Below are 24,419 nucleotides of genomic sequence, written 5' to 3' on the forward strand. Positions count from 1 at the left end.
AGCCACTGCGATGAGAAGCCCGTGCACCGAAATGAAGAGTAGCCCCCACTCGCTGCAACTAGAGAAAGCCCGCACGCAGCAACGAAGACCCAACGCAGCCATAAATAAATACATACATACATAAATAAAACCGAAAACAGTCATCAGTGGGTTCAGGTGTCGCCAGCCTGCTCCAACCACCGTAAAGGTCCCCATCCACCTTTTACCTAATGCTTTTGTAGCACCAGTAATGATTGCTGCCCAGACTGATTGCTTTTCCATTAGGAGCTGTAAAACTGCAATTTTCTTTTTTTTTTTTTTTCTTTTTTTTTTTTTTGCGGTACACGGGCCTCTCACTGTTGTGGCCTGTCCCATTGTGGAGCACAGGCTCCGGACGCGCAGGCCCAGCGGCCATGGCTCACGGGTCCAGCCGCTCCGCGGCATGTGGTATCTTCCCAGACCGGGGCACGAACCTGCGTCCCCTGCATTGGCAGGCAGATTCCCAACCACTGCGCCACCAGGGAAGCCCAAAACTGCAATTTTCTAATTTTATCATTTCTTTTGAATTTCTTAGCTGATATACCTTCTATAAAGAACTTTTCTATTATCACTCTCTGGTCACCATGACATTTGGTTGTAATGTGGCAGGATAAATGCTTCTTTTCCTTTATTTACCACTTTTCAGAATAATGAGTTGATAGGCTAGTAATCTCTGAAGGTGATTAGTATATTTTTTTCATACCATTATGAACTCATTAAACTAAATATATTTGATTTACTTCAATCCACTCCTATAATTTTTCTTTCTGATGCAAATTATCCCATTTTGACCAAAAGGAGACCCCTTCAAATTGGTCTGTGCATCTTTTACACAGGACCCTAGTAATCTTTTAGCTTCCTTGCTTTCTGATACAAGATATTCCAGAATTATCTTGTACATTTTATGCCTCAGGACCTGGAACACGCTATTACTTCAAAAAAATGGTGTTTAGAGATGTGGTCTATTACTCTTTAACGCATACAGGTAAAAACTTAGCCTCTACACTTAACCAAGTTTTCCTCACTAGCAGATAAGCTCTACCAAAGCAGGCATCTTTGGATTCCTAACTTTCAGCACCTAGAACTAGGTGCTATATTTCTAGGACCTAAACAGTGCCTGGTACATAGAAGTGTTCAATAAATATTTGCTGAATGAAGAAATTCTTTCAATTCTATTATCATTTCAGAAGGAATAATTTTCACATCTTTCAGGTTCACGCTCATAAATTCTATTATTCTGAGTCTCACATTTAGTAATACTAGCCCTTTGTGCTAACCTTATCAATTCCTTGTTTTGAAATTCTAAGACTCTTTTAAATTGTGCTAATCTTTCAAGTATTACGACACGCATAAGCAGAGAGCAATTCTTACCAAGAGTTAACTTATAAACTTGATAATCATGTTTCAAATTCCAGCCCAGTTTAGGTTAGATAAAATCATTTAAAAGCACTGGCCCAATTCCTGTGGGACACCATCCAACTAAGTCTACAAGTCAATGTTAGGTACTAATAACAGCCCAATGAATGATACTTAATATCCAACAAAGTAACCAAGATCATAAGTTGCAAATTTAGTGAGCATCAGATTCAGCTGGGGATGTTGTTATAAACCCAGAAGCCCCGATCGTCTCTCTGTAAATTCTGATTCAGCAAGATTGGCGTAGGGCTGAATTATCTGCTTCCCAAGCAATTCTGACACAGACCACAGCTTTTACAACTACTTCAAGTAAGACGGAATTACTGCTTTCCTCCTGTTTAGGAACATGGTCTGTTGGATAAAAAGTGACATTAAAAATACAGGCCTGGAGTAAAGTTTTTGCTTTAAATAATCATATCACTCTGCCAAAGATAAAAGAATACAAAAGGGAAAAGGGGACAAAAAGACATCTGGATTCTAGAAATCTTATCAACTATGAAGACCCAAAGGAAAGATGTCCCACACATGGTGGATCACCTCATCTTGTGCATCCTTCTTGATAAGGAAAGGGAGGTTCCTGGCTGTTGTCATGAGAATGTCAGCCGCTTGCTCTGTGGAGAGGAAAGGAAGAATACGGGCAACCATTCTCTTCCCTTTTCTGATGCACATGATCTGTACAAAGTGGTCATCACTGGGCCTGCAGGGAAAGAAAAATGCTAACTCAGGTCAGCAAGAACAATGTAAAAAATCCCTTTTTTCCTCTTACATGTTACTGAGTGAATACACTGCATTTATTTTCACTCTACAATTATCTGTACTACAAAATAGAATTACTTCTCCAACTCTCAACCAAATAATAAAAAGTAATTCTTCGGGGCTTCTCTGATGGTGCAGTGGTTAAGAATCCGCCTGCCAATGCAGGGGACACAGGTTCGAGCCCTGGCCCGGGAGGATCCCCATGTCACGGAGTAACTAAGCCTGTGCGCCACAACTACTGAAGCCCGCGCGCCTAGAGCCCGTGCTCTGCAACAAGAGAAGCCACCGCAATGAGAAGCCCGCGCACTGCAACAAAGAGTAGCCCTGCTCGCCGCAACTAGAGGAAGCCCTCACGCGGCAACGAAGACCCAATGCAGCCAAAAATAAATAAATAAAGAAGCCACTGTGGAGTTTTGGTATAGTCTCAAAGAATAAAAAAAAAAAAAAAGTAATTCTTCGTTTCATAAATACTGAAAATCATTTCAAAAATTGTATGTTAAAGAATTGATCAAACTATATGCATTAATTTCCTTTATTAACTTTTAAGTAACTACACAAATGACATGGGTAAAACAGCAAAATCTGAAAATATATATAAGAAAAAAGGAATAAAATATTCATAATCTCAGAGATAATTTATTAGTGTTATCATTTTGAAGACATTTTTGCTGTCTATTGTATATTTTTATCTTTCATTTAAAAGAAAGGGTCCATATAATTTATATGGCTTTGTTACTTGACTTTTTTACTCAACAACTTCTTGTGAACACTTTTCTACGGCAATAAATGATACTTTAACTACATACATTTTAATGGCTGCATAACAGTCAAATCTATGGATAAACCCAAATTTATTCAACCAGTTCCCTGTCAGCCCGACTCCAGAAAAGGTGTGTCGAAAAGAAGGTCCTTTTTTGAAGTTCTGTTTTGCGTATATCCTGGCTTAGAAGAATCATCAATTCTCTTGAATGGGCAAAGAGAAAGGGAGTGATTAGGAGACACAGTCCTCTTGCATTCATCAAATAAATATTGTGATTTATAGAACATTTACCATTAGCAAGATTCTGTTCCAGATACTGGGTGGGAGAGAGATGAGAGAGATATAGAGAAGTTATATTAAGGAGCTTAGTCTCCACTGGAAAACCAACTGGTTTCCATAGCAAATAAGTATTGTATGGAAATCCCAAGGAAGTGTTAAGTGTTAATACTTTCCCTCCTAGTAGGAAAGAAAATACATAAAGATCACAAGGTTGAACATTAGTAAGCATAAACCAGATGCAATCTGTAAGCTCAACAACACAAGCTAAATAATGCTCCCCACTGTATCTCCAGTGCCCAGCACAGTTCCTAGCAGATACCTGAACAGGTACTTGCTGAAAAAATGAATTCAGGATAAATAGATTTTTTTCCTGGCTGGAAAGAATTGTGAAATGTTTTATATGAAGTGGCATTTGAGGCCAAAAGGAAAGACTTTGAGCCTACTGAGATGGTAAGGAAGGATATCCAAAGGGTAGAACATATAAAGTTCAATGTAGCAGAGGAAGGAGTCTAGCTAGTCTATGTTTTTACCAAAGTACACTACTCTTACCTCTCCTGTCCAGGCAATTTCCCCCTTAAGTTGTCATACATGCTACAAATTTTGTGCTTTCTTTCATCCATCAGGGCAGGTCGCTCTTCTTCCAGACTTAGGAGGTAACGCCTTTCATAATCCTCCACATCAAGGAGTAAGCTATAGGTCTAAGTGAGAGACAAAGCAGGCCTCAGCAAGCTCAGAGTATTAGATAAACAACTTCACAGTTTAGGAATACCAGATAAAGACAAAAGAGTGAGAGCACATTGTAATAAGATTGAGAGGAAAAAAGTGCTCTTTTAAACCCAGAAAAACATAGTGAAATAACTTAAAAAAATTCTTCGAACATCATTCCCTGTACCTCCTTGACCTCTAATTCAGAAGGCAGACAGTGAAATGATTACACACTTTCCAAATTCTCCAGCAGCAGCAACAGCACTATAAGATAAACAATGTGTACCACTGCTCCAAGTAATGCCTCATATTAATAAAAATGGTCACAGCTCATTTTACTACTGGGTGCCAGGCATATTGCTCTAAACACTTTGCAAGTACTCATTTACTGAATATTAACTCACCACAGCCCAGTGAGAAAGAGACTCTTACTGTTTTCATTTTTAAAGATAAAGAAACTGAGGACAGCACAGAAAGGTTAAATAACTTGCCTCAAGTCACAGCTCTGAGAAATGGAGAAGACATGATTTGTAGACTGTTTCCAGGGTCTGTGCTCCTAACCCCTATGCTCTATGCCTTGCAATATGTATTTATGCTTTAACACTAACTGCTTATATATTACCTGATTTTCCTTAGAACCCAGGACAGTGCCCAGCACCCAGGGAATGTCCAATAAATATATGTGAGCTGATTGAATAGACCTGAATTAATTCATAGGCAGAACAGTGTAATTTTTATTCTCATTTTCTTAGGAAGGTGACCTGCCCCAAAACATCCACAGTTGTTAACTGAACAAGCTTGGATAAAAACCCAGGACTTCTAATTGCAGTGTTCTTTTCATGAGGCCATAGGTGAGGTATACCACATTCCTTTCTAGTGTGCCCTGTACACAACAGCACTTTACACAAATATATCCATTAATTAAAATCATGGAACACTAACTGATTGTTTACTTTCCCATTGTTGAGTACACATACATTTAATAGTTCCTTATTTGAAACTAACTACAGTAACAAATTCTAAAACTTACCTTCTCAATTATGACAAGGGTTTTTCGTCTTTTGTCCCGAACCTGTTTTTCTTTTGTCTCCTAAAAAAAGACAAAGACTATTCAATGTGAACTCTTTACCCATGTTAAAAATAATTTACTGGCACATAGGTAATTCCATTTGTAACAATACTTTGAGAATATTGACTCTTTGAAAGTTAATACTCTAAAACAAAACTAATGTGGACAAAGGTCATAGAGTTGACTGAATCAACCCACACATAAACTGAATTCACAGATAGGCAAAAGGTAATTGCACAATGCAGTGGAAGATGAAGATATCATAGGAAAATCTTAAAACACAGAGAAAATCATAGTTTTAAAAACTGGAGTCAATAGCTGATGTTGCCTGCGGCCAGAGTGACCTAGTTCAAAGGCTCCTGCCACCCTGGTCCTGCGTGGCTGCCTTAGGATTCCAATCCACTGACCCCCAAAGAAGTGGTGATGACCCAGACTCTTTTAAACACACAATTCTACAGACACTTACATCATCCTCACTCCGAGATGTCACAACAGCATCAATCATTTTTCGGGGATTATTCACACTAGAGACAGTAAGCTTTCCCAAAGAGCCCTCAAACTGCACTGCAGGGACAAAAAAATTCCAACAAATAAAAACTCAGAAATGCAGGCAGACAGCTTTCAGAGAAGATCTTTATAGTCTATATTCTTTACACAGAGTCTAACAATTTACTACAAAAATCTATGTATTATCTAAAGCAATCTCTTATCAACATCTATCCTTTCCCATTTTTTTGGTTGTAATAATAAATAAAAATCTGAAGTATTTCCCCCTTATCTATTTTATGGATACTAGAAATTATAACAGGTTTTAAAAAGTCATGGAATCTCAAGTAGAAAAGGATCTAAAAGGCTATCTGTCAAACCATTCACTCCATGCTTGAATAAGGCTGACCTGTGCATTTGTCAAGGACAATGATACTTTATACATCAGTTTCAAACATCTCTATCCAATCATCTATACAGTTACTTTTATTCTATCCTATCAGCAGTTACTTTTATTCTATCCTATCAGCAGCACCACATCTCTCCATTAGGGCTGTGGGGATAAGGACCTCACCTGGCTTATAGGCGTGCTCCAGTTTGGCCACCTGAGGGGTAATGAGCTTGGTGCGCTCCTTTTTTGGGCCATCACCTTGCACTTCTTCAGCAGCTGACAGTTTCTCCAGTTTTTCAAAATAATTCTACCACATGAGGAGATGATTTCAGTTGCAACAAGCACAGAATATGGTTTTTCTTTATCATGAAATAATTAACTTATACTAGTGGTAGCAACACTACTTGTACTCTCTAAATATATTGATCTTTAATTTTTGTTAGATTGCTATGAATTTACTTTATCAAAAAATTCCAGCCTTCAAAATAATCATCAATGGAAATATCTTTAAAGTTAGACTGCCAATATTCTTCATTGCAAGAACCAGATTATTGATGCCGAAAAGATTTGAAAATATTGGTCTGAGAGCTTCCGTAGGTAAGAAATAAAAGGCATATATGCCAAACCTTTGAGTGAATAGTGTGACAGGTTCTTCAGCTTGAAAAGAGGACAGAAGTTGCTTAGTCAATTCTTATCCACTTGAAGACTAACCTCAAAAGAAAATCCTATCAACATTTAATTCTACCAATATTTAAATGAGTACCTTCACCAGGGTAAGGGACTAAACTATTATCCTCAAAACTAGCACAGAGTACTTACCTGGTAATAAAAATCATCCAGGTAGGGATCAGTGCTTTGCAGCTGCACCATCTGGATTTTAGAGACCCAATCTTTTTCTCGCTGCAACATGAGATTGGCATATGGATCCTTTCGGAGATGATCCTGATGACTGCTCCGGTGACTTCCTCTTTCTCCTGCACCATTGAGATTCCGATGCTGACTGAAAAAGAAATATATGCCACATTCACTCCAAGTGGATACATGAATTATGCCTTGTAACAGCACTGGAGTAAACCAGGCCAATTGAAAAAAAGGTCCCCCTTTGCTTTTGTTAAAAGAGGAGTGAAAAAGAATCGAATCTTAACAGAATTTGAAAGGAAAGAGCTGTGCAATGCATAATTAAGGAAATAAAACTACGATCCAACTGCCTTACCATAAGCTAAGCACTTTCACCTATGGACCTTTTTTTTTTGCGGTACGCAGGCCTCTCACTGTTGTGGCCTATCCCGTTGTGGAGCACAGGCTCCAGAAGCGCAGGCTCAGCGGCCATGGCTCACGGGCCCAGCCGCTCCGCAGCATGTGGGATCTTCCCGGACCAGGGCACGAACCCGTGTCCCCTGCATCAGCAGGCGGACTCTCAACCACTGCGCCACCAGGGAAGCCCTCACCTATGGACTTTTGTATAAGCCCCACCATCACCCTATGAGGTAATAAGGTAGATTTATTTTCTCCACTTAAGACAACAAGCCGAGGCCAAAAGAGATCAAGTAGCTTGCCTAAAGCAGGACACCAGGCAGCAGAGTGAGAGATTTTGAACACATGCCCATTTGACCCCAAGTCTATATACTTTTAAAAAAACTTGATGAAAATCATGAAATACCTCAAACATATAGAAAAGCCCAGCAAATACTATTTTTATTTATTTATTTATTTATTTATTTATTTTGCTGTATGCGGGCCTCTCACTGCTGTGGCCTCTCCCGCTGCGGAGCACAGGCTCCGGACACCCAGGCCCAGCGGCCATGGCTCACGGGCCCAGCCACTCCGCAGCATGCGGGATCCTCCCGGACCGGGGCACGAACCCGCGTCCCCCGCATCGGCAGGCGGACTCTGAACCACTGTGCCACCAGGGAAGCCCCAGCAAATACTATTTTTTAAAAAGATCCATTTACTCACCATCTAGACTTAATGAAAAAAAAAGTATTTGGTCAAATTTGCTTCAGACTTTTAAAAAGTAATATTAAAATAATACCGTGTGACATTTACAGTTGAAGGCCCACCTATACCCTCCAGATCATGGTTTCCACCTTCCCTGCCTTCCTATAGGAACCACTATCCTGACTTTGTTATGCAACCTCCATGAAATGTTTTTATACTTTTTTTACTTGTACATCTACCTTTAAATATTATACAGTTACTCCATTTTACATAACTGGCACTAGACATACAGTTCTGCTCCTTGTTTCTTATTCAACATTAGACATACAGTTCTGCTCCTTGTTTCTCATTCAACACTATGCCTTTCATATTTATCCAGGTTGATGATAATATACACAGGTATATACTGAAAAGTAGAACTGCTAGGATGCAGTGCATCCACATTATCAACCTTAGTATTTATTGCCAAATTCTCTCTCAAAAGGCTGTGCACACCATTCCTGCCAACAATGACAGTTGAGACACTTCACGTTTTGCCTGAGGATATAAAATGGTTATCTAATTTGCACTCTTCTGATTACAAGTGAATTTGAAAAATCTTTTCATTTTTATGAGCCATGTAGGTTTTCTCTATTGAAAATTACATGTTTGTGTTTGATGCCTTTTGTTACACAGAAGTTTAATATATTTTTGCAATTTTATTAAAATATTTTAAACTGCTTTATTAAGTGATAACTGATATACAAAGAACTGCACATATTTAATGTGTACAAATTGGTAAGTTTGGACATATGCAAACATTTGTGTTATCATCACCATAAACAAAGTAACAGACATATCCAACACCTACTCCTTGTGTCCCTTTCTTTCTCTTTTTTTGGTGGTGGTAAGAACACTTAACATGAGATCCACACTCTTAAATTCTGAAGTACATAATACCATAATGTTAACTGCAGGCACAACAAGTTTCATATTTTAACAGTCAAATGTATTAATCTTTTCCTTAATGGTTTGTACTTTTTGTATCTTAAGAGTCCAAATTGGTTTTTTTCCCCTGAAAAAAATATTCTGGAACTTTTTTGAAAGAAAAAGTAAATTACACACAAAGAACCATAAAATGAAAGGTTGAAAAAACCCTCAAAATTATGTTTAATTCTCTTATTTTATATATAAGAATGGTGATAGAATATAAGCTCCATGAAGGCAAGGGTTTGATATGTCTTGTTCTTCTTTCAATCCCCCAAACTGACTATAGTGCCTGGTACACAGCTGAGGTCACATATATAAATATGTATTTGAATGAGGATTAAACAGAGGCAAAGATAAAGAGTGACTGTTGGCTTTACATAAGACCCATATGTAATGCTAGAGGCTATATTCAAGATTATGTCTGAGCTGAGATGGTCAACAAAAGGTAATTAAAAGTATGGAAAGAACCTGGTAAGCCGTGAATATAAAATGCTGATTCCCCACCCCCCAGATCTAAATTGTTTTTCAGAATTATAGTAACTTGGAAATAAGTTGATAAGCTCTTGTCATTTAAAGCTTGTGCACTGGTATGCAGGCAGCTACTGAATCTAATAACATAATTTAAAGTTCAGGGCTCCGGTTTTTGGAAGGTGGAAGTGGATGGAGGACACTCCCTCTTGTGAGAGCACCGGAATCACAACTAACTGCTGAACAATCATCGACAGGAAGACACTGGAACTCACCAAAAAAGATACCCCACATCCAAAGACAAAGGAGAAGCTGCAATGAGATGGTAGGAGGGGCACAATCACAGTAAGATCAAATCCCATAACTGCTGGGTGGGTGACTCACAAACTGGAGAACACTTATACCACAGAAGTCCACCCACCGGAGTGAAGGTTCTGAGCCCCACATAAGGCTTCCCAACCTGAGGGTCTGGCAACGGGAGGGGGAATTCCCAGAGAATCAGACTTTGAAGGCTAGTGGGATTTGATTGCAGGACTTTGGCAGGACTGGGGCAAACAGAGATTCCACTCTTGGAGGGCACACACAAAGTAGTGTGTGCATTGGGACCCAGGGGAAGGAGCAGTGACCTCCATAGGAGACTGAACCAGACCTACCTGCTGGTGCTGGCGGGTCTCCTGCAGAGGCTGGAGGTGACTGTGGCTCACCATAGGAACAAGGACACTGGCAGCAGAAGTTCTGGGAAGTACTCCTCGGCGTGAGCCCTCCCAGAGTCCACCATTAGCCCCACCAAAGAGTGGGTAGGCTCCAGTGCTGGGTGGCCTCAAGCCAAACAACCAACAGGGAGGGAACCCAGCCCCACCCATCAGCAGACAACTGGATTAAAGTTTTACTGAGCTCTGTCCACCAGAACAATAGCCAGCTCTACCCACCACCAGTCCCTCCCATCAGGAAACTTGCACAAGCCTCTTGGATAGCCTCATCCACCAGAGGGCAGACAGCAGAAGCAAGAAGAACTACAATTCTGCAACCTGTGGAAGGAAAACCACATTCACAGAAAGATAGACAAAATGAAAAGGCAGAGGACTTTGTTCCAGATGAAGGAACAAGATAAACCCCCAGAAAAACAACTAAATGAAGTGGAGATAGGCAACCTTCCAGAAAAAGAATTCAGAATAATGACAGTGAAGATGATCCAGGACCTCGGAAAAAGAATGGAGGCAAAGATTGAGAAGATGCAAGAAATGTTTAACACAGACCTAGAAGCATTAAAGAACAAACACCTGGAAGAATTAAAGAACAAACAGACATGAACAATACAAAAACTGAAATGAAAAATACAACGGAAGGAATCAATAGCAGAATAACTGAGGCAGAAGAAAGGATAAGTGACCTGGAACACAGAATGGTGGAATTCACTGCTGCGGAACAGAATAAAGAAAAAAAGAATGAAAAGAAATGAAGACAGCCTAAGAGACCTCTGGGACAACATTAAATGCACCAACAATTGCATTAGGGGTCCCAGAAGGAGAGAGAGAGAAAGGACCCGAGATGAAAAGATTATCTGAAGAGATTATAGGCAAAAACGTCCCTAACATGGGAAAGGAAATAGCCACCCAAGTCCAGGAAGCGCAGAGAGTCCCAGTCAGGATAAACCCAAGGAGAAACATGCCGAGACACATAGTAATCAAATTGACAAAAATTAAAGAAAAATTATTGAAAGCAGCAAGGGAAAAATGACAAATAACATACAAGGGAACTCCCATAAGGTTAACAGCTGATTTCTCAGCAGAAACTCTACAAGCCAGAAGGGAGTGGCATGATATATTTCAAGTGATGAAAGACAAGAATCTACAACCAAGATTACTCTACCTGGCAAGGATCTCATTCAGATTCGATGGAGAAAACAAAAGCTTTACAGACAAGCAAAAGCTAAGAGAATTCAGCACCACCAAACCAGCTCTACAACAAATGCTAAAGGAACTTCTCTAAGTGGGAATCAAAAGAGAAGAAAAGGACCTACAAAAACAAACCCATAACAATTAAGAAAATGGTCATAGGAACATACATATCAATAATTACCTTAAACGTAAATGGACTAAATGCTCCCACCAAAAGACACAGGCTCGCTGAATGGATACAAAAACAAGACCCATATATATGCTGTCTACAAGAGACCCACTTCAGACCTAGGGACACATACAGACTGAAAGTGAGGGGATGGAAAAAGATATTCCATGCAAATGGAATCCAAAAGAAAGCTGGAGTAGCAATACTCATATCAGATAAAATAGACTTTAAAATAAAGAATGTTACAAGAGACAACGAAGGACACTACATAATGATCAAGAGATCACTCAAAGAAGAAGATATAAAAATTATAAATATATATGCACCCAACACAGGAGTACCTCAATACATAAGGCAAATGCTAACAGATATAAAAGAGGAAATCGATAGTAACACAATAATAGTGGGGGACTTTAACACCCCAATTACACCAATGGACAGACCATCCAGACAGAAAATTAGTATGGAAACACAAGCTTTAAATGACACAACAGACCAGATAGATTTAATTGATATTTATAGGACAATCCATCCCAAAACAGCAGATTACACTTTCTTCTCAAGTGCACATGGAACAATATCCAGGATAGATACATCTTGGGTCACAACTCAAGCCTCGGTAAATTTATGAAAATTGAAATCATATCAAACATCTTTTCCGACCACAACCCTATGAGATTAGAAACCAATTACAGGGAAAAAAACATAAAAAACGCAAACACATGGAGGCTAAACAATACGTTACTAAAAACCCAAGAGATCACTAAAGAAATCAAAGAGGAAATAAAAAAATACCTAGAGACAAATTACAATGAAAACACGACGATCGAAAACCCATGGGATGCAGCAAAAGCAGTTCTAGTAGGGAAGTTTATAGCAATACAATAAGCCTACCACAAGAAACAAGAAAAATCTCAAGTAAACAATCTAACCTTACACCTAAAGGAGCCAGAGAAAGAAGAACAAACAAAACCCAAAGATGGCAGAAGGAAAGAAATCATAAAGATCAGAGCAGAAATAAATGAAATAGAAACAAAGAAAACAGTAGGAAAGATCAATAAAACTAAAAGCTGGTTCTTTGAGAAGATAAACAAAATTGACAAACTTTTAGCCAGACTCATCAAGCAAATGAGGGAGAGGACTCAAATCAATAAAATTAGAAATGAAAAAGGAGAAGTTACAGTAGACACTGCAGAAATACAAAGCATCCTAAGAGACTACTACAAGCAACTCTATGCCAATAAAATGGACAACCTGGAAGAAATGGACAAATTCTTAGAAATGTATAACCTTCCAAGACTGAACGAGGAAGAAATAGAAAATATGAACAGACCAATCACAAGGAACGAAATTGAAACCGTGTTTAAGAATCTTCCAACAGGGCTTCCCTGGTGGCGCAGTGGTTGAGAGTCCACCTGCCGATGAGGGGACATGGGTTGGTGCCCTGGTCCGGGAAGATCCCACGTGCCACGGAGCGGCTGGGCCCGTGAGCCATGGCTGCTGAGCTTGCGCGTCCGGAGCCTGTGCTCCACAACGGGAGAGGTCACAACAGTGAGAGGCCCACGTACCGCAAAAAAAAAAGAAAAAAAAAAACTTCCAACAAACAAAAATCCAGGACCGGATGGCTTCACAGGTGAATTCTATCAAACATTTAGAGAAGAGCTAACACGCATCCTTCTCAAACTCTTCCAAAAAACTGCAGAGGAAGGAACACTCCCAAACTCATTCTATGAGGCCACCATCACCCTGATACCGAAATCAAAGATACTAAAAAAAAAGAAAATTACAGACCAATATCACTGATGAATATAGATGCAAAAATCCTCCACAAAATACTAGGAAACAGAATCCAACAACACATTAAAAGGATCATACACCATGATCAAGTGGGATTTATCTCAGGGATGCAGGATTCTTCAATATATGCAGAACAATCAACATGATACACCATATTAACAAATTAAAGAATAAAAACCATATGCTCATCTCAATAGATGCAGAAAAAGCATTTGAGAAAATTCAATACTCATTTATGATAAAAAGTCTCCAGAAAGTGAGCACAGAAGGAACCTACCCCAACATAATAAATGCCATATGCGACAAACCTACAGCAAACATCGTTCTCAATGGTGAAAATCTGAAAGCATTTCCTCTAAGATCAGGAACAAGACAAGGATGTCCACTCTCGCCACTATTATTCAGCACAGTATTGGAAGTCCTAGCCAAAGCAATCAGGGAAGAAAAAGAAATAAAAGGAATACAAATTGGAAAAGAAAAAGTAAAACTGTCACTGGTCCCAACGACATGATACTATATGTAGAAAATCCTAAAGACGCTACCAGAAAACTACTAGAACTAATCCATGAATTTGGTAAGGTTGCAGGATACAAAATTAATGCACAGAAACCTCCTGCATTCCTATACACTAACAATGAAAGATCAGAAAGAGAAATTAAGGAAACAATCCCATTTACCATCACACAAAAGGAATAAAACGCCTAGGAATAAACCTACCTAAGGAGGTAAAAGACTTGTAAGACTTGTACTCAGAAAACTGTAAGACACTGATGAAAGAAATCCAAGATGACACAAACAGATGGAGAGATATACCATGTTCTTGGACTGGAAGAATCAATATTGTGAAAATGACTATACTACCCAAAGCAATCTACAGATTCAATGCAATACCTATCAAATTACCAATGGCATTTTTCACAGAACTAGAACAAAAAATCTCACAATTTGTACATAAACACAAAAGACCCCGAACAGCCAAATCAATCTTGAGAAAGAAAAATGGAGCTGGAGGAATCAGGCTCCCTGACTTCAGACTATACTACAAAGCTACAGTAATCAAGACAATATGGTACTGGCACAAAAACAGAAACATAGATCAATGCAACAGGATAGAAAGCCCAGAGATAAACCCACGCACTAATCTATGACAATGGACAAAAGACAGTCCCTTCAATAAGTGGTGCTTGGAAAACTGGATGGTTACACGTAAAAGAATGAAATTAGAACACTCCCTAACACCATAAACAAAAATAAACTCAAAATGGATTAGACACCTAAATGTAAGACTGGACACTATAAAACTCTTAGAGGAAAACGTAGGAAGAACGCTCTTTGACATGAATCACGGCAAGATCTTTTCTGATCCACCTCCTAATGGAAATAAAAACAAAAATACACAAATGGGACCTAATGAAACTTCAAAGCTTTTGCACAGCAAAGGAAACTACAAACAAGACGAAAAGACAACCCTCAGAATGGGAGAAAGTATCTGCAAACAAATCAATGGACAAAGGATTAATCTCCAAAATATATAAACAGCTCATGCAGCTCAATATTAAAAAAACCCAATCCAAAAATGGTCAGAAGACCTAAACAGACATTTCTCCAAAGACATACAGATGGCCAAGAAGCACATGAAAAGCTGCTCAACATAACTAATTATGACAGAAATGCAAATCAAAACTACAATGAGGTATCACCTCACACCAGTTAGAAAGGGCATCATCAGAAAATCTACAAACAACAAATGCTGGAGAGGGCGTGGAGAAAAGGGAACCCTCTTGCACTGTTGGTGGGAATGTAAATTGATACAGCCACTATGGAGAACAGTACGGAGATTTCTTAAAAAACTAAAAATAGAATTACCATATGATCCAGCAATCCCACTACTGGGTATATACCCAGAGAAAACCATAATTCAAAAAGACACATGCAGGGCTTCCCTGGTAGCGCAGTGGTTGAGAGTCCGCCTGCCGATGCAGGGGACACGGGTTCGTGCCCCGGACTGGGAAGATCCCACATGCCGCAGAGCGGCTGGGCCCATGAGCCATGGCCGCTGAGCCTGCGCTCCGCAACGGGAGAGGCCACAACAGTGAGTAGGCCCGCGTACCGCAAAAAAAAAAAAAAAAAAAAAGGACACATGCACCCCAATGTTCATTGCAGCACTATTTACAATAGCCAGGTCATGGAAGCAACCTAAATGCCCATCGACAGACGAATGGATATAGAAGATGTGGTACATATATACAATGGAGTATTACTCAGCCATAAAAAGGAATGAAATTGGGTCATTTTAGAGACGTGGATGGATCTAGAGACTGTCATACAGAGTGAAGTAAGTCAGAAAAACAAGTATCGTATGTTAATGCATATATGCGGAACCTAGAAAAATGGTACAGATGAACCAGTTTGCAGGGCAGAAATAGACACACAGATGTAAAGAACAAACATATGGACAAGGACACCAAGGGGGGAAAGTGGCGGGGAAGGGTGGTGGTGGCGAGATGAATTGGGAGATTGGGATTGACATATACACACTAATATGTATAAAATATATACTAATAAGAGCCTGCTGTATAAAAAATAAGTAAAATTCAAAAATTCAAAAAAAAAGAATCTGTGCATTGAAAACATAAAATAACAGCATATATGATCTGACTTAACCAGTTACAATAAGTGCAATACTGATTAGATTTACTTAAAAAGTAAACTACATCAGTCAAAAATGAAAGCTAAATTAAGAAACCACAAAGGAGTAGGATAAGTACTTACTTTCTATTCTGTTGCTGTCTCTGATGCAAGAGTCGACGGTGCTGTGGATGAAGGTGCGTTGTGTCTGGTCTAAACACTGGGGCCTGTGATCTAAGCAAAACGGGAAAAGATGTGCAATTCTGTCATCCTGATGACTTGAAGTTTTTAACAATATGGTCAGTACAGGATTACTTCATACAGGTTCACCCAAGGGAATGCTAAAGTCTATTCTAAGATCTTTCAGTAGGAAGACACCACTGTATTTTTATGTCTTCCACAAAAGCCAATTCTCACCTCCTAAGAGGACAATCATAAAATTAGAATGAATCAGCAGTAAAGCAGTTTAATTCTTTTTTTTTTTTGCTCCTGTTGAAGAGAAGTCTCTAACAGATTTAATGTACTTAGTTTCAAGTGTTTGGGAATGACATTGAAACATATATGTGTGATAGTTAATTTTATACCAACTTGGCTAAGGTAGCCAGTTGTTTGGACAATCACTCATCTAGATGTTGCTGTGAAGGTATTTTGTAGATGCGATTATCATTTACAATTAGTTGACCTGAAGGAAAAAAGAGATGGCCCTCGATAACGTGGTTGGGTCTTGCCCAATCAGTTGAAAGGAAAACATGTTTCCCAGCGAAGGAATTTTGCCTCAAGACTAGAACACGGAAATCCTGACTGAATTTCCAGCCTTCCCACCTGCCCTATAAATTCAGACTCAAGGTTGCAACCTCAACTCCTACCAAAATGTCCAGGCTGCTGGCCTGCCCTATGAATTTTGGACTTGCCAGCCCCACAATCATGCAAGCCAATTCCTTACAGTAAATCCCTTCTTTACTTATTTATCTATATCCTACTGGTTCTGCTGCTCTGGAGAATCCTAACTGATACAATACGATATGTAATAAAACACAATTTCACTGAAGCAGGAACTTAAACCCCTCTTGTTATAAAATCACAGTGGAAGCAAGCAACTAGCTAGCACTGAGATTAGCTGACAACTCAACATCTATATCTCTGTTCCCTTTTTGGGTTTTTTTTTGGCTGAGCCGTGCAGCTTGCAGGATCTTAGTTCCCCGACCAGGCACTGAACCCAGGTCACGGCAGTGAAAGCACCGAATCCTAACCATTGGACCGCCAGGGAACTTCCTCTCTGTTCCTTAGTATATGATAATTCTTGTTAAATGACAAACACTTAGTGCATATGTAAGTATGTGTGTGTTTGTAAAATAAGTGAGACATAAGAAACTTCAGGAGAAATAAAAAAGGTGATTAGTAATGTGCAAATGTACACAGGAAGCATGTGACTGGAGGGAAATGTGATTCATAAGAAAGACTGGAGACTGTCAAACATTTCTGTGTTTGGCAACTTGAGGATCAAATAACATCTCAAAATGTATCACTTGCAAATATCAACAGACTTCTGTGTTACATCACTAAACGTCAATGATCAAGAGACTTAGATGACAATGGATAAATGGAGGCATTTGTTTTGTGTACCGTAGGTTTTGCAGGTGAGGCCCTGGGCCAGGAGGGTGCTGCTGAGGAGGAGACGGTGTAGCAGGGGCTGGAGCACTAAAGAAGGCACGGAAGCCTGGTGCTGGGGGAAGCATCTGCCCAACTCGCCCTTGCAGCAACTTGGGATTCATGGCAGCAAGTGGACTACCAACAAATCCAGGGACCCGTGCAAACTGGCTGGGAGACATCCGTCCAGGCTGTAGCTACAAGAGGGACAAGATCTTAGATTCAGTTGATCAGCAAGTCCCCTTACTTTTATCCACAGAAAAGTGAATACTGCGTCCATCAGTAACTTTGTTTGAGAAAGTAAAGGAAAAAATAAGAGGCGGCAGTGACTGATTAACAGCAAAAAAGGGGGATATCAGCTAGTGAACCTTAGGAAAGTGAGAAAGCTCTTTAAGGGCTGAGCTAACCCTAGGCTTACCTGTGCTCCTCCAAGAAGCTGTGCTCTCTGGAGGGGGCTGAGAACAGGAGGAACACTAGGAGGGAAAGGGTGACCCAGTAGGGAAGAGTTCTAAAAAAAAAAAAAAAAAAAATTGTATCTATACCATGAAAACAGGTAAATAACAGGGGAACTCAACAGAAATACAGAATTAACTTAGACAGAAAAGCTCTCAAATTGTAGAGCTGAGCTGTCCACTGAAGGAATATGAAAGAGAGTAATGCTAGAAGTTACAAAGCACTATGACCACATAACATGAAAGAGAAAGAAGTAGAATGAGGGACTGTAATAGCAAGAAAGCAGATCACGTCAAGTTTAGATTTTTAAGATCAGAAAAGAGTCGAGGTAAGAAATAGCTGAACGTGAGGAACTAACTATGTCTTCGGACCCGGGGCCTATCAGATCCAGAAGGTGAAGTATGGAGATTATAAAAAACGTGTTAAGATTTAGGAGATGTCTACATACCAGGCAGTGATCAGAAAACATTTTCATTAGATTGTAAAGTGACATACCGGGACACTGCAGAGCTGGTTTGGAGACATCCTCTCACCGTAGGGAGCAGGATAGCGTGGTGGCATCGGGGGTCGAACATGGACAGGCTTCGGACACAGAATCTATCAGGACAAACATATATACAACTACACTCAGTGACGTCAGTTCTTCCTCTACCTACTCTTCCTCCCCTCGAGTACCGGCAGAGACACAGAACTCAATGCAAAGCCCTACTTCTAAGCAAATTGCTATGGCTTTGGTCCACACACAGAACCTTTGGTCACTTCCTCTCACAAATATCAAGCAATGTGCCACTTCTAACTGAGGAAGATTTAGCTAATTCTCCAGTTATCCCCACCCTTCCATGCTATCTGAGGGAGGTACCAGCAGATATTCTGACTTTCAAATTCTCTCCAAGAGGATATATTTTGGTAGCAGTGAGGGAGATGGAATGATAAGAAAGCTGGAGGATTAACTAAGTCCTATTCTGAAGTCCCTATGATATGGCCGCCATGCTCAGCTCTTTCGTGTACATTGTGACTCCACCATTTCATAGGATATTGAGCCTAACTAGGCCATACCAATACCACCCTCCCCCCATACCTTCCAAATTGGCCTTCCTTTTCAGCTGCTGGTTTCAGGTGGAGGAAAGTCTATGGAACAGGACTGCACAGGCTCTAGGGAAAGCAGGGATATCTTAAAGGTAAAAAGGGATGTGGACAATGCTGTGTGTTCCCACTCCCCCCAGCTTTCAGTTACCTCTCTGCCAATGTTTTGGGCAGCCAGCAAAACACTTTAAAAAGGACATTTACACTAAATGTGGTTAACTACCCTTTTTCTCCCCCAATTAAAAGGCAGCAGCAACAGTAGTAGCACCAGCAATGGGCATTGGGGAATGTGTCTCTTATTTGTACTAACTTTTCCTCTATTGGCTACTTTTCTTTTTAATCTAACGCCTACCCCAAACTTCCACCCTCCTCCCAGCATCACCAATTTCCCAAATAATTTTGCCCAGATTCCCAATATCCTGGGCTGAGTGCCTGTTAATGAGAGGTACCTGTTGGTTGAAGCTGGGTACAGCCGTCTGCTTAGGTGGGGTGCCTATGGGGACAGCTCTAACAGGAGGACTCCCAATGATAGGAGAAGTTGACCGCCTTGGTAATGCACGCTCAGAAACGTCCCGATCATCTTCTGGGCCCTGTGGGGGCCTCTGAGGCAAGGCATATTCTAACACAGACACTGTAGGCATTTCCTAATTGAGGAAGTAGTGTTAAAAAAATTAGCTACCTTGAAATATTTTAATAACCTTTACAGATGCCAGATATCTTGAGAAATTATTTTAAAAATTTTTATTTAGTTTTATTTCACATCCAGTAAAAATGTTACCCTCTTTAGTGTACAGCACTAAATTCTGATAAATGCAGAGAGTCCTGGATCTAACACCAAAATCAAGACACGTAAGTTTTATTACTCCCCAAACTTCCTTTGTATTGGTCCTTTGTAGTCAACCTCTCCTACCACCCCCAACCACTGGCAAACACTGATCTGTTCTCTGTCCCTATAGTTTTGCCTAAAGATGACTTTAAGTAATTCAAATCATAAGCTGCCAAATTTGAGTTCCAATGGCTCCCTTTCAACCATTTCAAAGAAAGCACAGTCAAGTGAGCATTACCAGAGAGTCTGGGGGAGGGTACAATCAACAGGTCCAGCTATGGGTGCTGGATGACATAATCAACGTAAGACTGGCAAAGGATATACATCCATACATTGTTCCAGTAAGGAAAGGATAACAACAGGAGCCAGCTTTTGGGTATTAGGATCTTTATATAACGAGAAAACGTTTAGTACCTGAGCAAGCAGTGGTCCTCGAATTCGCCTCAGAACTTCAGATCCATCCCAGATGCTGGAATTGAGACTTCCTGGTCGGGGCTAACAAAAAAGGAAAACAAACACACAAAGTCTAGAAGAGTGCAGGCTCGCTGGGCAACTTACCAGCTTTCGGTGAGCAAAGCTCCCAAAGAGCCTCAACTGCTTGAGAATAGAAACTACAGTGTTCTAGAATATACCTTATTTCCCAACTTCACCTCTAGAATTGCTATCATCAGGAATTATACTACCAAATTTCTATAGCACATGTAATTCTCTCAGTATAGTAGATGGAATAAAATAGCCAAGCCCAATACTTTGCTTTAATTATCAGTTTGCTATAGCTCTCAGATCACAGTAACTTACTTGCAACACTGGCCTGGTCTGTACTGCCCTCATGATAGCTGGATCTTCTAGTTCATTTTCAATCACCATCTTACTGAGCCTTTCTGCCAGATTCTCCTCATGATCACCTAACAAGTCCATCTCATCCCTTTCTCCGTTGCCTGTTTGTTCATTAACCGCCACAGGTAGCTTCTCTTCCAACTCAGCCAGGCGCTCATGTGCTTCCTGCCAATCATCATCTATAAGGAAATCATAAAAAAGAAACAGAGCTCATATTGGAATAAAAAAGTTTTATAAAATTCTTCTGTTATCCACCTAGAGGCATGAAATAAGGTTTAAACTAAGGGGCACATTTAAAGTGGGCTTTGCACTATTGAGAACAACTAACAATCCTACCAGGAATAGACTCAAACTCTTAGAGTAATAGCTTAATACATTAGCAACGATGTGCAAACTATATTCTGAAACCCATTTCTAAGTTGGTGATATAGTACAACCTGCTGGTTTGAGATTCTGTGACATTTCAGGCAAAAACTCGCGCTAGCGTACAACTTTCTTTTAGGTAACTGTCATCTTCTTTACAAGCTCTTAAATCCATTCGTGTCATTCAATTAGTATTTTTTGAGCATCTATTATGTGACAGACATTGTTTTAGGTGCATGGGGTACATTGGTGTACAAAATAGACAAGGATCCCTGCCCTTCTGTGGCTTTTTAAGCAGGGAAGAGACAGATAATAGATAATGAACGTAACAAATAAGTAAATTAGATACTATATTAGAAGATGATATGCTACAGCAATACGGTGGAAGAGAAGCAAATTAAAAACTTTAAATAGGATGGTCAGAGGTATGTCTCATTGAGAAGGTAACATTTGAGCAAAATATCAAGAATAAGTTAGGGGATATCTAGGAGAAGAGTGTCTCAGGCAGAGGGACAGTCAGTAAAATGGCCTTAAGATGAGAGACTGACGATTTTGAGAAGCAGCAAGGACTGTGCTTGGATTGGAATGAACAGGGGTGAAGAGGAGAAGAAAAATGAGGTCAAAGTGGGAGAGCTCCTAGAGGACCTTTAGAGCCACTCTGAAATGGGGGCCGCCGGAGGTTTGGATGTGGCTTGACTTTTTGAAAGAATCACTCTGGCTGCTGTGTTGAAAACAGATTTGCAGAGAAAGGGGCAACACTACTGAAAGCGTGGAGGCCTGGTAGGAGGCTACTACAAGTATGCCACAGGAAAGGTGTGGGTGACTTGGACCAGCGTCGGTCCTCTTCTGCTTTAACTGTCTATTTCTACATACTACTATATAACCTGTAGCACTGGCACTAGGTTATTTTGTTGTTTTTTTGTTTTTTATGGTGACACAGCATTGTTTTTGAGTCCAGCTATAGCACAGATGAAAATCTTCAGAACCTTCTATCGGCTTCTCTAGAACCAGACCTTACTTCCTTCACTTCTCTCATTCCAGTGCTCCTTGACCTCATCGCTCATCATGCCCTTCTGACTCCATCATAAAAGCTCTACTACTTTGCTCCTTTCAGCATTCAAATTCAGATAGCTTTCCCTCCTCACTGAAGCTTTCCCTAAATAATCTTTTCATTTTAATTCTACCTTCACCTCATCTGAACATGCACTACTTCCTAACCCATCAAAACCCCATGTATTCTTTTGTAAATGTTATATATTTTTATTCTTATTTTAGTTTTGTTTTGTATGTCCTGCAAAATTCAAAACAGAGAGATAACAAGTAATTACTAACATAAAAACACAGAATTCTGAAAAAGTGTCCTTAATGACAATCCTCCCCATATAATTTTTCTATATACCTCATTTAAAGAAAGGAGAAGGAAGAAGTGGGAGCACCACGACAAGAAAAAAAGAAAAAAAAAAAAGTGCCTGGGGGCTTCCCTGGTGGCGCAGTGGTTGAGAGTTCGCCTGCCGACGCAGGGGATGCGGGTTCGTGCCCCAGTCCGGGAAGATCCCACATGCCGCGGAGCGGCTGGGCCCGTGAGCCATGGCCGCTGAGCCTGTGCATCCGGAGCCTGTGCTCCGCAAAGGGAGAGGCCACAACAGTGAGAGGCCTGCGTACCACAAAAAAACACAAAACAAACAAAAAAAACCAAAACAAACAAACAAAAAAGTGCCTGGTATATACTAAGGGTGTAATTAATGGTAGCCACTTAAAAAAAGATTGACTTTCTGAGGGGCTCATATGCAACTTGTTAAAATACATGTTTGTTAAAAAAATTTAAACATTACACAAATATGTAACTCAGAAAGTGAAATTTCCCCATAATTCTTCAGGAATGTTAAATTTTTTAAAGTGGGAACACATAACTACTGATAATATCATCTCATTCTTTTTCATACCTATATAAGATTCTACTCTACTAATAAAGTAATTTAACTTATCCCTTACTGATGGAAATTTGGATTATTTGCAATTTTTAATTTATTTATTGAAGTACAGTTGACGTACAACATTACATTAGTTTCAGACGTATAACAAATTTAAGGAGCCTAAGTCCCTTTCAGGGTCAGATTATAAACATTTAAAATTGCTACTTTTATTACTTAACAATGTATCATATAACACTAGTGATCCAAAAAAAAAAAAAAAAAAAAAGGTAAGGGATTTCCCTGGCAGTCCAGTGGTTAAGACTCCATGCTCCCAATGCAGGGGTCACAGGTTCAGTCCCTGGTCAGGGAACTAAGATCCCGCATGCTGCAGCCAAAAAACAAACAAAAAAAACCGAGGTAAGTGGGACTCCCAAATTTATAACTTGGATGATCAGAACCACTGTCTAGTCTTTGAGCACTGTGGTAGATGTGAATGCGCTACTTGTGGTAAAGGGAAAAAGCTACTTTAGATGAAAATTACAGCACTCATTTAAATTATCAGCTATTTAAAAAATATGCTTAAAGAACGGTGTAATGAAAAATCAATTGTGATATTAATATTTGTATCATCTTTGCTAAGGAAGAGTAAGCTAAGCATGTTTTGAGGGACTAACTGCTTTTTGCAATTTTACTGACTCAACAATGCCGGAAAAAAAAAAAAGGAGGAGTCTATAATCCTGAATTAAGGGATTTTTTTAAACATTTATTTCCCAAATTTAAGAAACTGATTTGTTAAGATTGATTCTAATGCAAAAGAGTTCTAATTTGCATTGCTTTCATTCACTTCTCATAATCCTATTTACTAACTTTACTACGTCCCACCAAAGATGATAATCAATTTGACCTTAATAATTAATTTAAAAAATGCTGGTTAAGTAGCCATATTCTGTGAGAAAGGCTCTGTTGTGAATTGTTACTTTTTCAAACATGTAAGCAAAGAAACCTATGCCACAGAACACCATCATGTTCATTTTATATATTTCTTGCTCTGGCGAAAAATCATCTGAAACAGTAATGTCAGAGATCACACGTCCTTAGTATAAAAGGATACTTCACTCTGTATCTTTTTCAAATGACCTAAAAACATACTTAGATATGCCAATGCTTGACCTCAACCCACATTGGTCAAAATGATAAAGGGTACGGGAAAAAAATAACAGAGAAACGAAGGGAAAGAGACAACTGTTTTCCTTCAACTAATTAACCTATACCCTGATGTGGGTTACTGAATTCCTGGCTGCTTTTATAAATGTATGCTTGTTGTGGTAATTTCCCTCAAGTCTGTCTCAGGGATATTTGTTTCTGAATAAAAACAAAATGAACAGGAAGTAGAGGTGATTTAATTTTAGAGCAATCTCAGTCCCTAAAGATTTTAGCAGCTATCAATAAAAAGGAAGTAGAAAGAATGGGGAGCCCTTCCATGTGGAGGCAGGAGATTCCCAAAGATCCCCCAAAGACTGTTAAAACGTAACTGGTAGCTTACATTGATT

At 39.6% G+C, this 24,419-nt stretch overlaps 1 protein-coding gene across 2 annotated transcripts in view; it reads right to left on the reverse strand.

Annotated features, from left to right (window-relative positions):
* The window catches only part of PATL1 (PAT1 homolog 1, processing body mRNA decay factor), a 38,274-nt gene that overhangs the window by 6,885 nt on the left and 6,970 nt on the right, over positions 1–24,419 (reverse strand). Inside the window, exons 3-15 of one of the 2 annotated variants that reach the window (XM_081239763.1) lie at positions 20,555–20,772; positions 20,171–20,251; positions 19,380–19,574; positions 18,343–18,444; positions 17,813–17,902; positions 17,371–17,591; positions 15,892–15,981; positions 6,700–6,880; positions 6,064–6,187; positions 5,470–5,567; positions 4,965–5,024; positions 3,779–3,927; positions 1,972–2,131 (exon numbers count right to left, since the gene is read on the reverse strand). In XM_081239763.1, coding sequence (XP_081095889.1) covers positions 1,972–2,131; positions 3,779–3,927; positions 4,965–5,024; positions 5,470–5,567; positions 6,064–6,187; positions 6,700–6,880; positions 15,892–15,981; positions 17,371–17,591; positions 17,813–17,902; positions 18,343–18,444; positions 19,380–19,574; positions 20,171–20,251; positions 20,555–20,772 — 1,769 coding nt within the window. Of the gene's footprint in view, positions 1–1,971; positions 2,132–3,778; positions 3,928–4,964; positions 5,025–5,469; positions 5,568–6,063; positions 6,188–6,699; positions 6,881–15,891; positions 15,982–17,370; positions 17,592–17,812; positions 17,903–18,342; positions 18,445–18,925; positions 19,000–19,379; positions 19,575–20,170; positions 20,252–20,554; positions 20,773–24,419 lie in introns of those variants that run through there. The other variant, XM_081239764.1, reaches the window with a different exon arrangement.

The sequence above is a fragment of the Mesoplodon bidens genome (assembly GCF_964165515.1).
Source record: "Mesoplodon bidens genome assembly, chromosome: 7".
Classification (NCBI taxonomy): Eukaryota; Metazoa; Chordata; class Mammalia; order Artiodactyla; family Ziphiidae; genus Mesoplodon; species Mesoplodon bidens.